This window comes from Cebidichthys violaceus, unplaced genomic scaffold, assembly GCF_023349555.1.
Source record: "Cebidichthys violaceus isolate CVI_PGR_0920_01 unplaced genomic scaffold, fCebVio1.0.p SCAF_111, whole genome shotgun sequence".
NCBI lineage: Eukaryota > Metazoa > Chordata > Actinopteri > Perciformes > Stichaeidae > Cebidichthys > Cebidichthys violaceus.
Window position 1 is genome coordinate 120,805 of NW_027176276.1, and position 18,252 is coordinate 139,056.

General features: G+C 41.8%; 1 protein-coding gene across 2 annotated transcripts; it reads right to left on the reverse strand.

The window, feature by feature from the left end:
- Positions 1-1,400: 1,400 nt before the first annotated feature.
- LOC137868455 (gastrula zinc finger protein XlCGF57.1-like) lies at positions 1,401-18,090 on the reverse strand. 2 transcript variants are annotated; one of them, XM_068705243.1, is made up of 3 exons: positions 17,670-18,090; positions 15,876-16,800; positions 1,401-5,318 (listed from the first exon to the last, which is right to left on the reverse strand). In XM_068705243.1, exons 1-3 carry the CDS (start codon positions 17,896-17,898, stop codon positions 4,292-4,294), a joined length of 2,181 nt encoding a protein of 726 aa, XP_068561344.1. In that variant the 5' UTR covers positions 17,899-18,090; the 3' UTR covers positions 1,401-4,291. The 2 variants fall into 2 exon arrangements, with proteins under 2 accessions (XP_068561344.1, XP_068561343.1); XM_068705242.1 differs by lacking the exons at positions 15,876-16,800; positions 17,670-18,090 and adding an exon at positions 9,951-10,368 and having other exon boundaries at positions 1,401-5,826.
- Between the last annotated feature and the right edge of the window lie 162 nt (positions 18,091-18,252).

Below are 18,252 nucleotides of genomic sequence, written 5' to 3' on the forward strand. Positions count from 1 at the left end.
CGCAGCAGAGTTTTGAAATACTTCAGTACAGTCCCTATAACTCCACTTCAGTACATGAGGTGAATACTTCCTTCCTCTCTGGTTTGTCAGCAGTTTAAAGTGATAATAAAACAGAGAGAACCAACCTGCTCTGTGTAACCGAAGCTGAGGGTTGAAAACAGCGTCCAGTAGTTTCCGTTGTCGCTCGTTCTCCTCTTTTGAACGACAAAGTTCCTCCTCGTACTCTGCTATCGTTCTTTCAAACACACCAAATATCTCTTCAGCAGCCGCAGTTAGTCGCTGGTTGACTAAACATCTCAGCATTTGGACTTTAGACATTTTCACTAAACCACTGCTCAATCTGACCTGCGCAGTGTTGCTCGGGTCCGTCTACTTCCTGCTAGCATGCTAACGTCATTAGCTTTCGTGGGACACCAGGAGACAATCCGGACGTTTTCAATGAAGCGAAACAACTCAGAGTCCACTCAGACAGGTTCACGTGGACTTTGTGGGTCGATGAAAAACACAGTTTAGTTTCTATCGAACAGAGACTCCGACTAGCGCTGTGTAGGTCCGTCTCCGTCTACTTCCTGCTAGCACGCTACGCTAGCTTCGTTTAGCATCCGTGGCTAACAGAGATGAGTCTGAGGTCAAACACATGCGGGCTCTGCTGGTTCACTCCGGTTGTTTGTATCTGATGAACTGTGTGAGAAAGAGAAGGACTCACGGGGGAGCAAACCTCTTCAACCGCTTCTTCTTCTACTACTGCTATTAACGCCACGACTTCTTCTTCTTCTTCATGTTAATGGCGGACTACAAATCAACGTTGAAAGTGCATGCTGCTCTCTACTGGACTGGACCATCAGAGCGATAAGACAGTTTCGTCATTTGAGGACAATATTATTATTATCATTATATAACAATAACTACTATTATAATAATTATTGATATATGCTAATTATCTATAGTATAATAATTTACTTTAAATTATTTTATTTTCTTATCAATAAAAATGTTAAAATGTATCATTACATTTAGGCAGAAGGAAATAATTGGATGCTTAACACAGAATATTAATATATATATAAATATTTATATGAATATATATACATATATATAAATATATATGCATATGTATGTATTAATATATATATTATTGTTTTACATGTATAAATGCTCTTCCTCTTCGCTGCAACTTGCTGGGTAACCCTTCAAAATAAAAGCCCTTGCACTTATAAAAATACTATTTTTCTATGTGAGTTTTATGGCAGACTAGAAGCATATAGGGCATTCTTATAGAAAATATGTCGTCAAATTTAAGTTATTTCTCACTAACTTGGAAACAAAAGCCTCAAACCATTTCTCAACATGAGGACCAAATAACTTGTTATTTCTGAAGTTTTTGTGAAGCCTTTATTTAAGGTTAAAATATTTATAACAATATAGTTCATATTTGATTACATTTTCACAGCTCTGAGAAAACGACAAACAAAATTCAAAATGTGATGATGGTTCGTTTGCCTTTAAGTTTCATACGGAAGAAAGAAGTTGAGGGTCAGTGTGGGGGAAGAGTTTTCACTTTCACTCCCAACAGATCAATATACAGAATATAAAAGTCTTGAGAAGTACATGACATTATCATATAAAATCAGATCTGTCAAAACATCAACTTACCAGATAAACAAACTACACTCTAATGTATCACTCATTTATCATCTGTGCAAAAAAGGAAATAAAAGCAGTTTAGCAGCCTTAACTTGCATGCTACGTTACAAATGTACATAACGGTATCAGTGATGTTGAAGCATGATGGGAGGTGGATCCCAGCACTGCAGCAGGGCGCTAAAGTGCCCTGCTAGCATTTGATCAAATATTACAACACGTATACAACACAATCCGTGAGGAGTTATCGGTTCTGCTATCGGTACTTTCCTAGTTCTGAAGTGAGACGTCCTTGTGTCAAACGTCCTCTCTCTGTCTCTCTGTCTCTGTGTCTTTGTCTCCGGCTCAGTACAGCGTGAGACTCACATCGTGATCAGAGAGAAGAAAACATTGTAGAACTCTGGTCGTCTCAAACACAATAAAACCCTCACAAGTAAGTTTATCACATGTGACCAACAAGCAGAACAGAACATCGGTTTGTGGAGCAGCCGTCAGATAACGGTAGTGATGTCATACGTTAGTGATGTCATACATTAGTGATGTCATACGGTAGTGATGTCATACGGAGTTTGATCAGAAGAACAGGATCATCAATGAAAGGTAATCACTGAGATAACTGTTTACCTGCGAATATTTTTTTAAAGATTTTGGAACTTTTTGTTTTACTGCTCAAGAAAGACTATTTGCTTTTACAGTCAGGGCCATAAGTATTTGGACTGTGACACAATTTTTCTAATTTTGCTTATTTACACAACTCCAATGGATTTGAATCTAATCAGTCAATATGTGGTTGAAGTGTAGACTTTCAGCTTTAATTCAATGTCTAAAACAAAAAAATCACAATGACCGTTTAGGAATTACAGCCATTTTTATACAGTCATCCCCATTTTCAGAGGCTCAAAAGTAATTGGACAAACTAACATAATTGTGAATATAATCATTATGTTTAATACTTGGAGGAAAATCCTTTGCTGTCAATGATTGCCTGAAGTCTGGCTCTATAAACATCACCAAAAATGTTGAGTTGCCTCCTTGAGATGTTTTGACAGACCTTCTACTGCAGCCTCCTTCAGCTGCGGCTTGTTTGTGGGTCTTTCTGCTTCAGTTTTATCTTCAGTAAATGAAAAGCTGCTCACTTGGGTTGAGATCAGGTGACTGACTTGTCCATTGAAGAATATTCCATTCCTTTGTCATAAGAAGCTCTTGGGTTGTTTTTACAGCACGTTTTAGGTCATTGTCCATCTGCACTGTGAGGCGCCATCCAATCAGTTTAGTATCATTAGTCTTAATCTGAGCAGATAGTTTAGTCCTAAACACCTCAGAGCTCATCCTGCTGCTTCTATCAGCTGTGACATCACCAGTGACCCAGTTCAATTGGCAGCCATACATGCCCATCCAAAGCACTGCCTCCATCATGTTAAACAGATGTTTGTTTCAGATCATGAGCCGTTGCTTTCCTTCTCCACACTTTTCTCTTCCCATCATTCTGGTACAAGTTCATCTTGGTTTCATCTGTCCAAACAATCTTTTTTCTGAAACTGGTCAGTCTGTTTCAGATGTTTTCTGTTAAAGTCTAATGAGGCCTTCCTGTTCTTCAGTGGTACCAGTGGTGTTCACCTTGTTGTAAACCTTCTGTATTTAGATTCTTGAAGGGTTCTCTTGATTGTAGACTTTAACAATTGAACGTCTTCCTCCTCCAGAGTGTTCTTGACTTCAGTAGATGTTATGAAGGGGTTTTTCTTCACCACAGTACACCAATGTGTTTAACCTAATAATGGCCTCCTTCACTCCTCATTGACACCTTTTTGGTCCGCATGCTAAGAGTTCCAAGGACCAACTACCAACTGCAAATATAACATTTTGAATCCTATTGTCGGCATCATTTGTCATGAAATAGTGACAGAAGAGGCCACAACTGGCCATGAAACCGTTTGTCAGACAATTGTCCAATTACTTTTGAGCCTGAAAAAGTCTACACTTCAACCACATATTGACTGATTAGTTTCAAATCCATTGGAGTTGTGTAAAACAGCAAAATTAGAAAAATTGTGTCATAGTACAAATACTTATGGCCCTGACTGTATATAAGAAAAATAAAGCAACGCAGATTATTTTAGTAATAAATTGTCTTTTTTTCTCACAATATAATCAAAAAGAACTGATAAGAGTATCAATAAGGAACCCAACGGATAACCAGTTTTGGACAAGAGTACTAATATCGATAAAATGATACTCATCCCTAAACTTTCTTACTTTTACACTCAACAACTACATTCAGTTTGAACATGACGGAAATTAGGAACCTACCAAATAGTCTTTTGTGTTTGTATCGGCCATGTGTTCGCGGTGGGCATGCACGCCACTTTTTCCACATGAATTGAGCGGGACATCCAGTATGTGCACCGACTGAGATGCCTTTTAAATGGTGTGCAGACTCCCGACTACTCGGCACTTTAAAGGCGTACGCCAGCGTGAAAATGATGCAGAGAGAAACCTCTCTTCCAACAAGAGGCCAGAGGAAAGTCAGTGAATGTGACACAAACACTGCAACTGACATGTGTCATAGTTGCTCTTCCTGTAAACTTCTTACTACAAATTGTGGAACTAAATGGTTCTGTGAGAAATGTAGCTTTTGTGTAAAACAGCACTACTAAAGTGGGCTCTCTTCTGTATGAGTTTTCATGTGTACCTTCAGATCTGCCTTGCGCACAAATTTTTTATCACAAACTGAGCAACTGAAAGGTTTCTCTCCCGTGTGGATTATCATGTGTGACTGTAAACTTTTATTATGTGTAAACGATGTCTCACAAACTGAGCAGCAGTAAGGCTTTTCTCCCGTGTGAGTTCGCATGTGCTTCTTCAGATCTCCACTGTCAATGAAACCTTTCTCACACACAGAGCAGCTGAAAGGTTTCTCTCCTGTGTGGATTTTCACGTGTCTCTTCAGATGTCCACTTTCAATGAAACCTTTACCACACATTGGGCAGCTGAAAGGTTTTTCTCCTGTGTGAGTTATCATGTGTCTCTTCAGAGCTCCACTCTTGCCAAATGTTTTCCCACAATCAGAGCAGCTAAATGGTTTCTCTCCTATGTGAGTTAGCTTGTGTCTATTTAGCTCTAAACTTTCACTGAAACCTTCACCACACACTGAGCAGCTGACTGTTTTTTCTCCCGTGTGAGTTCTCATGTGTCTCTTCAGCTCTCGACTTACAATGAAACCTTTATCACACACTGAGCAGCTGAAAGGTTTCTCTCCTGTGTGAGTTACCATGTGTCTCTTCAGCTCTCCACTAATCATGCAAGCTTTGCCACACACTGTGCAGCTGAAAGGTCTCTCTCCTGTATGAATTCTCATGTGTCTTTTCAGATCTCCACTACTACTGAAACCTTTACCACACACTAAGCAGCTGAAAGGTTTCTCTCCTGTATGAGTTCTTATGTGTCTCTTCAGATCTCCACTTTCAATGAAACCTCTACCACACACTGAGCAGCTGAAAGGTTTCTCTCCTGTGTGAGTTCTCATGTGTCTCTGTAAATGCCTGCTCTGTGTATAAGACTTCTCACAGACTGAGCAGCTGAAGGGTTTTTCTCCTGTGTGACATTTGATGTGACTCTTCAGATTTCCCCTGAAGCCAAATGTTTTTCCACACACAGAGCAGCTAAATGGTTTCTCATTTCTACTACATCTTGAATCACTGACAGGGACTTCAACATTATTCAGAGAGTTTAAACCTGACTGAGGTTCTCTGGTCTCCATCCAATCATCACTGTGTTCAGTCTCAGGTCCAGAAGAGTCTCCAGTCTTGTCGTAAGCATGTGGCTGTAAATGTGTATCTGGATCAGAGTTCCTGCCTGGTTCTGGTCCTCCACAGTCCTCTCCATCAGCATCTGTTTCCATCTGTTCAGTTTGTCTTTGATGAAATTGTGAGGACTGAGCCTCCTCTTCATCATCTTCTTCACTCTTCACAGTGACAGGAGTGAATGAGAACTTGATATCAGCCTCCTCTAGACCTTGAAGCTGCTCTCCCTCCTGACTGGTCCAGAGTTCCTCCTGTTCCTCTTTAATGTGTGGGGGCTCTGGGTCCTCCTGTTCCTCTTTCATGTGTGGAGGCTCTGGGTCCTTCTGGTCCAGACTGGAGCTCCACTCCTGCTGCTCTTCTTTAACCACCAACAGCTGCTGGACGTCTGCAGGAAAACAGAAAACACACAGAGATGTTACAGAGATTTCTTTCTAATATAGCTAACTAAAATATTTATTATCGTCAACTATATCCAGTTAGCTAGTTTATTCTTTCGTACCTTGACTTGGGTGTTACGGTATGGATGGTTATCTCAAAGATGTTAGAGCATATTTGACCCCTTTGTTATGGGTGCAACGGATCACATAACTTGGTAGCAAATATAACTTTCCTTGACCGGAAAAAGGAAACTGGGGCCCTCTTCTGGAGCCAGGGGGGTTGCCGGTCAGGATCGGCCGGGCACAGCCCGAAAAAACTTCATGGAGCCGTTGCACTGTAGGACCACCACTCGCAGGTATAGACATTGGGGTCGGGTGCAATGTGAGCCGGGCGGCAACAAAGGGCGGGGATATAGGCATGCCGTCCCCTGGCATTGCTCTAGGGGACCTCTAGGGACCTCCCTGTTGGGGAAGGAACCGGAGCTGGTGCAGGAGTTGGAGCAGTACCAACTAGATATAGTTGGGCTCACTTCCGCGCGTAGCACTGGTTCTGGAACCAAACTCCTAAAGAGGAACTGAACTGAACTCAATCCTTTTCAGGAGCTGCCCAGGGTGAGCTACTGGATGGATGAAATATAATAATGATAACTTTTAGAGATGCCCCGACCACATATTATTGCCATGGATGCCAATTGCTGATTAGCCCTATTGACCAAAATAGATCGCTTTTGCCGTTGTTTTGTTATACAAGGTTTCAAGTTACAAGGTTATTTTTATCGTCATTGTACAATAGGGTTGCACTACAAAATGCAGATTGTAGTCCCACTTTGCTACATAACAAAACCCAAGAAACATTTTAAATGTGGAGGGTAAAGAATGATTTTAAGAGTTTCACAGCCAGAGGAAAAAAAGGTGAATATTTGACTGAATATTGGCGGACAACGATCGTCAGTAAAACACTGTGATGGTCAATATTAAACTTTTGTAATTTAACCGCGGTTCATATGCGTGCCGAACGTGAGGGTGGGATCCGTATGCATCACAGATCGTCAGTGATCTGTTACACCACTATAATTTTCCATAAGAAATACTGCCGTTAATGACATTTCTTCACCAGGATGGAGATGTGTCAGGTTGTTTGAGATGCTGATTTCAAGAAACTTAAAACTGTTCTCACGGGACTTTCGGTTTGCTGATGGAGTAGTTAGACGCAGAGTGAAACCGCGCTCCCAGATCTATCGCAATTCACCCATGGAATAACTTGAAGACTGAATCGTATCGTCCAATTTCTATATTGAACGTAGATCATAAACTGTTTACATCTATAATCAGAACTGAACACCTTCTGCCCGATTTAATAAATGAAGATCAGACAGGGTTTATAAAAGGTCGACAAACACAGGATAACATCAGATGAACCCGTCACATTATAGAACAGGCTAATAAACAACATATAAGTGCAGCTCTGGTCAGTCTCGATGCGGAAAAGGCGTTTGATAGAGTCAGCTGGCCTTTTCTGTACAGAGTGCTAGAGAGGCTGGGTTTTAATAACCAATTCATTAAGTGCATACAATCTTTATATAGAGACCCAACCACTAGAATAAAGATCAATGGCCATCTGACAGGCCGTTTTAAGCTGTTTAGAGGCACTCGCCAGGGTGGCTGCCTTAGCCCCTCCCAGTTTGCAATATTCATAGAGCCTCTGGCCCAGGCTATCAGACAAAACAAAGAGCTGAAAGGAATCAATATAGCAAAGGAGGAACATATAATAGGACTTTTTGCAGATGACATTATTACCTATCTCCAAAATCCCAACTCAACAATTCCCAAACTTATGACAATTATGGCCGACTACGGTCGGATGTTGGGCTATAAATTGAACATCACAAAAACACAGGTACTCTCTCTTAACTACTTACCAAGCAAGGCAATCAGGCAGAAATATAAATTGAAGTGGGAAGCAAAATCAATAAAATACCTGGGAGGGCTAATCACTCAGGAATTGAACAAAATATATTAAACAAACTACAATATAATAAATGACAGGATACAGAAAGATATAACAAAATGGTCAATATTAGTATTGGACTTTAGGGATTCTCACTGCCAGTCAGAATCCCAGAATCTCAGTTTACATCATAAACAGATATCCCAGTTTATCTGGACAGAGGCAAGGCCAAGATAAAATTTAAGACAAGGAAAACGGAGGCCTAGCACTGCCAAATCTCAGAGAATACTATTACGCTGCCCAATTGAGATACATTGTCTATTGGTGCTCCCGGAGTATCAAGCTAGATGGAAACACATTGGGCTCAATCTGGGTCAACCTCAGGCCAGGCTAGGTGGAAAAGAATATACAGACCAAAAGGGAGACAATTCCATCTTAGAAGAATCACTGAAAATTTGGAATTGAAAAATACAAATTGGAAGGAGACAGAAAACTTCTGATTTGGCCTTCTCAGACTCCCAGGTTTAGACCGGAAGAGATAGAAAATACATTTGTACGGTGGAGATAAAAAAGGACTAACAATTGAAATGGGAACTGGAATTGAACATTAAACTGTGGAAGAGTGATTGGCATTCCACGTGAAGAACGCAACAAACTTCCACTAGCTCTAAAAGATGGAGGGAATTTGGTTGGAAGACCATAAACCGCTTTTTTATTACACCCCATATAAAACAAACAATTGGGTAAAGAGCAGCCATGCAGGAGACAGAGTGGGCCGAAGAATGCCAATCACTCACACATCTTCTGATCATGTATAAAAATACAAACATTCTGGGACAGCGTTATTCAGACTCTGGAGGATATTCTATGCTACAAAATTCCCAGGGAGCCCCGGATTGTGTACCTGGGATTGATACCCGGCGACACAATTCCAAAGAAGGACATTGTTAGAGAAATTCACTCGAAGCCGATGTAAAAGTGATTATCACAGGACATTTATTCTTGAAACACATAGAAGTCATGCATCAAGGCTGCTCACAGGTCTGTCTATGAGTCTCTGATATTTATACTGCAGATAGCACACAAGTGCGTTTGCACAGAATCATTTGCATAAAGCTATGTTACATGTCTTGAACTCGCCCCTTCCGCACAAGCAAACGTCATCTTGACGTTTAGTAAAATATACAATCGCCCCTTACAGAAGGTCACAGTGACTGCTAAACGAGGAACATCTGAGATACCAAGTGTGAGGGACTTTATCTGTGGTTGTTGAAATCACTTGTTTCAGCTCCGTTCTCTCCGTTTACATTATTGTTGTTGGGCCGTGATAACATGAATTAGGATTCTGATCATATTGAGCTTTTCGGTTTATTTTCTGTGCCTTCATTTTGGATTTGAGCGGGTACATTTGTCTAAAAGATGTGTGCTTTGTCTCGTAGTGACGGTTCACATTGTCGCTTTTTAAAAGCGTGAACACAAAAGAGTCTGTTGAATCTTGGTTAAAGGCTGTGGCGAAATAACGTCATGTGAAATATCCGACTCGCGTACTTCTGACTATTCAGTCTCTCCCGTGTGTGTAGATCTCACTCCAGCCGCGCTGCTTATTGGAAAACACATTTAAATTGGCTGAGCAGCATCACGCGATACGATTTACAACATTGGTCGTGTGTGTTTCCTGGACCGCTGATGAAGTGCAAAGGCTTTTAAGTCAAAGGCTAGAAAAGCTGCGCCGGTTAAAATAGAAGCACTGCGTCAACATTTCATAATTCTCAATTATCTGACGCTTACGGGTCCAGAGTCCGGACCCGGACCCGAACCGCGGTCCACCTATGAGTGACCGCCGGTCTAGGTGGTCAAGTAGAACACGACTAGACAAGAACATGTCGAGAACAGGACACTCGGTACATTTTGTTCCCCTTTTAAAGTTTTAGTTGTATTCTTTGTGGATTAGTTTTACACTCAATCAGATGGACATCTTGTTTGATCACATGGGTTAAGTATGGGGGGGGGGGCTTACCTGAAATTGGTCCTTACCTGGAATAAGCCCCCCCCCCACACACACACACACACACACACACACACACACACACACACACACACTTATAGGACTGGACACAAATATTCAACTATTCATTTGTTGTGAAGGTATTCTGTTATATATTTAAACAGAGAGAGAGAACCAACCTGCTCTGTGTAACCGAAGCTGAGGGTTGAAAACAGCGTCCAGTAGTTTCCGTTGTCGCTCGTTCTCCTCTTTTGAACGACAAAGTTCCTCCTCGTACTCTGCTATCGTTCTTTCAAACACACCAAATATCTCTTCAGCAGCCGCAGTTAGTCGCTGGTTGACTAAACATCTCAGCATTTGGACTTTAGACATTTTCACATGTGACACTGGTCCGTTTCCAGCTAGCATGCTAAGCTAACTTCAATAGCTTTGTAGGCTACCGGGAGATGAGTCAGAGGAAAAGCATCCAGAAAAAAAGGTGAACAGCTAAAAGTCCATTCAGACATGTTGATCCAGACATACAGAGACTCTGATGGATCAGTACTGATGGAGCTAACTGATACTTTACAAAACAACAAAGAGAATATCGTGTTCCGACCAAAACAGTCGGCGCCATATTGCTCTCTGATGAACTTCCGGGTCCGCTGCATCTTTGTGGGTAACCTTCAAAATAAAAGCCTTTAGAAGCTTCGATGTGGATTTCATGGCAGACTTGGTGCATATAGCGCATTTTATCAAAATAATACTTCACCAACTTCAAAACAATTTACCAACACAGGTCCAACCATGGCCATAAACAGGGTTTTTAGACAAATAGAGAGGTCCAAAAATGAAGCTTTCTAGGTCTGTCAGGGGTTTTGTCCCAACCCCTTCAGAAAATATTTGATTTCCTTGATCTAAATATGTGCATTTTAAGATGTTTGGAGAGTAAAATTTTCGATGACGATAACTTTAAAACCATGTCAGTGGGCAGTCGTATAAATAATCTGTAAAAAAGAAAACGTGAATCAGGTTAAATGTTGCAGTGCATGATCCACACCACAATCTGAAAATACAGAAGAGGCTAAAATGATCACAACACATCTGCAAAATGAATGTTGACAGTGTTTCATTAAAATGTTCAAGTTAAAGCAAAGTCACACACATAATAAAAAATAAAAAAAAATTACAAAAAATATACCTATTTTTTTCTTTGTATTTGTATATACATCATTTTGGATTTGAATTATAAAAATGTGTCCTCAAACAACACGTAAACAAAAGCAACATGTGTGTTTTACAATAATATATTCATACAATAATAGTATGTTATTACATTATATTTATACTAGGTGTTGTTAAATTGTAGCCTAGGGGAAGATAGTCGCAGTTCTAAAAGACTCCGAACTAATCAACACAGAATATAAAAGCCTAAAAAAGTACATCACATTATCAAATAAAATAAACATCAACATATCACCAGATAACATGGTACCGCAAATGGCTACCTCGGTGTGTTGGTGCGCATTGTTTTGCCTTGTTTTTATTGTTGATTCTGTTTCTGGCTATGAAACCAGGAACTCTTTCACCAGAGATGAGCTCATGAACGTCAGGAAACCACTCCTGCGGATTCATTTCCCATTTTTCTCTTAACATCCGTGGAATTATTCGACAATCTGGTCAAAAGTGCGCTTGCCTTTACACATGTACTGAAACACTGCAGGAGAGGGAAACAATCCTGTGCGCCTGTGCATCTCCGTCAACGCGGATTTCACTCACCGTTATCGGAGATACTTCTTTCCAAAGTGCATCCACTGTCCAACAAACTGAAAGAACTTTAGCTACTGGTGGGGAAAAACAGAGACTTTTCCTCATCTTCCGTTTTGTGCTTCACAGAGATCTTGGCTCTGTGGAATGATACCGGACTCTGCACTCCAACTGGCAGGCTTCCAGCTGTTCAGAGCGGATTGTGACACGGAGCTCTCATCAATCGAAGGGTGGAGGAATCTGTTTTTATACCAACAGTGGCTGCAATAACGACGTGACAGTGATTCTGCAGCTCTGTTCTCCTGAACCGGAATCTTTTATCATTATCTGGAAAACTTTTTACTCCCCCCCATGATTTGCGTCATTCACACTGGTCGGTGTTCACATTCCACCGCAGGCCAACGTGCAGGAGGCACAGCAATCGCTGGGTGACCAGATAGTGTGCGTGGAGCGGATCAACCCGGACTCTTTAGTTATCATCCTTGGCAACTTCAACAAAGTTAACCTCAGCTGTGAATTTCCTAAATACAGACAGCTTATTAAATGCTCAACCATACGGGAGAACATTTTAAACCTCTGTTACACCACAATAAGTTAGGCCTATCACGCCGCCCTTTGCGCTGCCCTGGGACACTTTGATCACATCTTGGTCCATCTAATTCCTGCATACAGGCAGAAATTAAAGCTCTGTAGGACTGGGATGTTTTCAGGACAACTACCAATAGTCTGAATGAGTACACGGAGGCTGTGAAGACAGCTGTGTACCATCATGCAACAGGGTGAGTTATATCATCAACAAACCCTGGTTCACAGCTTAACTCTCAGCAAGTGACTCTCCTTCTGTCTGGAGAGGTCTCAGACAGATCATAAACTACAAGACTAAAGCACCCCACTCCATAAATTACTTTTGCCTGGCAAACTACCTGAACAAGTTCTACTGTCGCTTTGAAAGACAATGGGAAAGTCCTGACCCCATCCACCAGCTCCAGACCACCAGGTCCCCCTCGCCCAGCTCAGCAGGGGCCCATGCTTCACGACCACCAATCCCTGCAAAGCAGCCGGTCCAGACTCTTCTCTCTCCCCCAAACCTCAAGCATTGTGCTGATCAGCAGTCTCCAGTGTTCACACACATTTCTAACACCTGGAGACATGCCATGTACCAGCCGAATTAAAGGCCTTCACCATCATGCCCAACCCCAAAAAACAAAGGACCACAGGACTTAATGACTTTCGGTCCGTCGCCCTGGTTCTGAAATCTTTTGAGCGCCTTGTCCTGTCTGATGAAGAATACGCATTGTGGCCGTATATACTAACCAAATGACGCCTAGGTGCTACTTCAGGCCCCCTACCATGTCGACCCCATGAATGACCAAATGCCAACTGTGTGTCCTTCCTGCAGGTCTGAATGTGAATGCCCCCCTTCCTGCCCTTTGTTTCCACTTGTAATTACATTATGTCTCGTCATAATCTTCCCTTTCCCTTTGTTTCCTAGTATTTACATACACTCTAAACAATGCTTTGGCACCCTGTATAAAATGCTTCTTTCTCATTTGTTCTAGGTCAACTCACCGGCTCAGATCGGCTCTGTGTCTGTACGTTCACCAGTATGCTGGCATGCTTCATTTAAACTCACAACGCCACAGCAACTTTTGAACTGGACTTGAATGATTTCTTCAACATGTCCCACATCAAAACCCTCATCGAACCACTCCTGGACCCCCTGCAGTTTGTCAACACAGCCAACAGGTCTGTAGACCAGTGGTTCTCAACTGGTCACGCTCCGGGACCCACCATTACCCCACAAGCCCCGACCCAAATTTTCAACTTCTCTAATGAATTTAATGAAAAGATGGTGCAGTTTGAACCTGAGCTGAACATGTCCTCTGCAGTCGTAGTAGCAGGAGCTCTCTTGTTCCTGTCAGTCCTCGTCCCACATGTTTCACGTAAACCAGTAAAACTGATTTGTTTGTTATGTCTGTAGATTCCTCCATTTGTAATGCAAAATGACCACTTACCTTATATTGAGCTGTGGTCTGTTTGATGTCATCCGACATGTCTTCATTCACCTCATAGTGTCATTTGACAGAGGTAAAGGTTTCAGTTCATCCGCTGTGGATTGATCAACAAATGCCGCTTCAGTTTTGACGGCTTCATGCTATCTTGTGCCAGAACATCGCTGCACAAAATACACTGAGGTTTTTGTCCTCTTTTGTCCTCAATGTAAGAAAATCCATATATCATGTAGTCGGTGTCATACTTGCATTTCACCATGCTCAATTAGCATGAAAACAAACTTTGTGGGTGTTCTCCTATACTGTGAAATGGCAGGTGTCTATTAGCCTTACAAGGCATTAACGTCAAAATACTGTTAAGGAGTGTGAATAACTCTGCTGCATAAAATAAAAAAATTAAAAATTGTCAGGCCGCCTACAGGTGGGAGATCAACCATCTGGTGACCTGGTGCAGACTAAACTATTTTGAGCTCAACGCTCTAAAGACAGTGGAGATGAATTTGGATTTCCGGAGGAATGCAGCAATGCCCCTATCACCCTGTGTGACTCCCTGGTCGCCGCTGTGGAGTCCTTCAGCTTCTTGGACTCCATTATGACCCAGGACCTCAAGTGAGAGCTATACACCAGCTATATCACAAAGAAGGCTGAGCAGAGGATGCACTTCCTGAGGCAGCTGAAGAAGGTCACCCTGCCAAAGACAATGACGGTGCACTTCTACACGGCCATCATTGAGTGCATCCTCACTTCCTCCATCACCTTCTGCTACACTGCAGCCACTGCCAAGGACAAGTTCAGACTGAAGCGTATCATTTGCTCTGCCGAGAGAGTGATTGGCTGCAATCTGCCGTTCCTCCATGACTTGTTTGCCTCCAGGACCCTGAGGCGAGCCAGAAAGATTGTAGCCAACACCTCTCACCCTGGACACAAACTCTTTGAGTCCCTTCTCTCTGTAAGGAAAAAACACCACAAAAAACGTTTCTTTCCATCTGCAGTTTTGCTCATTAACAAAGCCCAGGACCCCCACTGACTAAAATGAATACATCACTTGTGTCACCCACCCCCATAGGTAGCTAGAATGATTGACATTCTACAGCTTCATAGGTCATGAAACCTTCACTGACCTCCTGAACTCATAGCGTAACCTATACCCCCTCCCAGTGTGGGTAAGTTACTGGAAGACGGCTTGTTCTGTAACCTCTGGCCTACGAATGTACCCCCCAAAATCTACAAGCAGAACCGTGTTAGCCTGCTTAGGGGGGCGAAGCCAGGATAACTTAAAACACTAGCCACCGTCGTAGTTCTTATTTAAGGCCAAGAAGTCGACCTCCTCGACAGCCGGATATCAACAGATTTGTGTGTGTGCGCATTAGGTGGAGGAGAACTGGAGGTACTCCAGGATGGACTATTTAAAGGGCAGCCACTGGAGGAGGAACCCCACGTGTCGGGAACCTCGATCGGTTGTGAAGGACAGCTTCAGGACTCTGACCCTATCACCCTGAATTTAGATGGCAATCTGACCCCTATTGCTTCACTATAAACACAACAGCTGAAGTCTAAGTCCTGTAATTACATACAACAGGTGTGTTAAACCAGCAGATCATCATCAACAATCTGAGCCAACCAAGTTAGTAAATCACATAAGATTGAACACCATTTTAACCTTAACTTGTAGCAGGTGTGTTATTCAAATGTGTAGCTTATCATTAGCTACTGTCAGCATATTCCAGGGGGAGAGCTCTCTTACCTTTAGGAGACTACGAGGGCAGCTTCAGAGATAAGCGAGACTGGACTTTGGTTGGAGTGTACAAAATATAAACCAGTTTAATTGGTTTCTTACAATGAAAAGTAGATTAAAGGTTACAAAAATGGATTACTCAAAAAGTCAAAAGAAAAGACAAAAATGTCAAAGGCTAATTCTACCTCCAGATCAACACAGTCTTACAATATTTAAATGTTTCTTTCAGTTAACACTTGTTTCTTGTTCTTCCTGTCCAGCACGCCTGAGTGAAAAACCAGTCCAGATATTTCTTGATTGTTTTTTACAAATCAAACTAAAGACAGTACCAAGCTCCCTGCGTAGAGGAGGCGTCGCCTTAAACAAAGCATGGATCTCTCAGAGCGATCAAGGTTTATTGTGTCACTAATTGTAAGCGGGGGCTGATTGTGTGTGAGGACAGGGTTTTGAGGGAAACAATTCAAAATCTGAACGTGGAACCAATAAGCAAATCTCTCAAATTAAAACATGCTTATGAATAAAGATAGGAAAAAGCACCATAGTTCTTCCCCTGCGTTATGTGTCATGAGGTGTGTTAAATTTACCTTTTGTAAACAAAAGGTAAATCTAACACACCTGTGTGGATTCTCATGTGTCTCCGTAAATTTTGTTTACATGCAAAATACTTTTTGCAAACTGAGCAGCTGTAAGGTTTTTCTCCTGTGTGGATTCTCATGTGTTCCTGAAAAACATTTTTACGTGAAAAACATTTCTTGCAAACTGAGCAGCTGTAAGGTTTCTCTCCTGTGTGGATTCTCATGTGTTCCTGTAAAGTTTGATTATGTGCAAAAGATTTCTTGCAAACTGAGCAGCTGAAAGGTTTCTCTCCTGTGTGGATTCTAATGTGCCTCTGTAAATGTCCACTCTGTGTAAAAAATTTCTTACAGACTGAGCAGCTGAAAAGTTTCTCTCCTGTGTGGATTTTCATGTGTTTCTTCAGATATCCACTCTTGCCAAATGTTTTCTCACACTCAGAGCATCTAAATAGTTTCTCACCAGCACTACATCTTGAATCACTGACAGGAACTTCATCATTATTCGCAGAGTTTAAACCTGACTGAGGTTCTCTGGTCTCCTTCCAATCATCACTGTGTTCAGTCTCAGGTTCAGAACAGTCTCCAGTCTTCTCATCAGTATCTGGTTCTGCATGTCTATCTGGATCATAGTTCTTGTCTGGTTCTGGTCCTCCATAGTCCTCTCCACCAGCTTCTGTTTCCATCTGTTCAGTTTGTCTTTGATGAAGCTGAGCCTCCTCTTCATCATCTTCTTCACTCTTCACAGTGAAAGGAGTGAATGAGAACTTGATATCAGCCTCCTCCAGACCTTGAAGCTGCTCTCCCTCCTGACTGGTGCAGAGTTCCTCCTGTTCATCTTTAATGTGTGGAGGCTCTGGGTCCTCCTGTTCCTCTTTAATGTGTGGAGGCTCTGGGTCCTCCTGGTCCAAACTGGAGCTCCACTCCTGCTGCTCTTCTTTAACCACCAACAGCTGCTGGACGTCTGTGGAAAATAATTAAATACATACACACCTTAGAAAACTGTAATTTCATGTTAACAACTAATCCACTGATATCACTACTTTCCTATAATGTGAGGAGACATGTTGCACATTTTGTAGAACATATTCAGACCTCATTCAAACTAAAAACTGAATGAATGGAAGGAGAGGGGGTGAGAGAGGGAGTCTTCTTTTTTTCTGACCGCTAGTATCACTATTATCATTGTTTGACGCTGTTGATTACCTTTGTACACCAATGAGAAATTATTTTGAACGTTTTTTACTCTCCCGGCTGTAAGACCTGTATGGCAATTATCTTAATTGGTAAAGTTAAGATGTTTGATTTTTGCTTGGATGTGGTCAGAAATGTTTTAACAGTCAGTCAGATATTATTCATTTAATTATCTTTCCAGCAACCCTCAAATCAAAGAATAAAAACACTTAACACACAATTTAGTTGTATTTTCCCTTTAACTCACGAGACATAGGTAACATGTTTTATACTGAATGTGAATATAATTCATTCAATCTTATTTCCACATATGCACTTTTTTGTATATACGCTTAGTTGACGTCTTATTTTCAAAACCAGATGTTGTCTCACATTAATCTTTCCCGCTTAATTGACATCTTATTTTGAAAACCGGATAATGTATCACGTTAATCTTTCCGCTAACTTTGCAAAGTCCTTCGCTCGCTCCCGACCTGTGCCGTTTGAATGAGTTTACTGTGAATTTCAGTATATACTGTAGGTGCACTAACGTTTAAGTGTCTGCTGCGTTGACCGCAGGAGGAGACAGGGGTCCTCAAAGTTGACCCACATTGGACTGATGTCAGTGTGAACAGTGATGGAAGAGTGAAGAGAACCAACCTGCTCTGTGTAACCGAAGCTGAGGGTTGAAAACAGCGTCCAGTAGTTTCCGTTGTCGCTCGTTCTCCTCTTTTGAACGACAAAGTTCCTCCTCGTACTCTGCTATCGTTCTTTCAAACACACCAAATATCTCTTCAGCAGCCGCAGTTAGTCGCTGGTTGACTAAACATCTCAGCATTTGGACTTTAGACATTTTCACATGTGACACTGGTCCGTTTCCAGCTAGCATGCTAAGCTAACTTCAATAGCTTTGTAGGCTACCGGGAGATGAGTCAGAGGAAAAACATCCAGAAAAAAAGGTGAACAGCTAAAAGTCCATTCAGACATGTTGATCCAGACATACAGAGACTCTGATGGATCAGTACTGATGGAGATAACTGATACTTTATCAACGCAACAAAGAGACGCTGCTGTTGCTAACATTAGGCGTCATGTTGCTAATGGAGGAACATCCGGTTCCGGTGCAACTTCTTCTTCTTCTTCTTCTTCTTCTTCTTCTTCTTCTTCTGGTTTTACGGCCGGTTGTCATCCAGCTCATTGGTGCATTACCGCTACCTCCTGCTCCGGAGAGTAGATCAGACAA

Bases quoted from the DNA above. Each gene is read 5' to 3' on its own strand.
- LOC137868455 (XM_068705243.1), bottom strand. From the start codon at position 17,898: ATGCTAGCTGGAAACGGACCAGTGTCACATGTGAAAATGTCTAAAGTC. The intron at 16,801-17,669 runs GTTGGTTCTCTT...TATTTTCCACAG, and splicing joins GCTTCGGTTACACAGAGCAG to ACGTCCAGCAGCTGTTGGTG. The intron at 5,319-15,875 runs GTTAGATTTACC...AAGATGTAGTAG, and splicing joins ATGAGAATCCACACAGGTGT to AAATGAGAAACCATTTAGCT.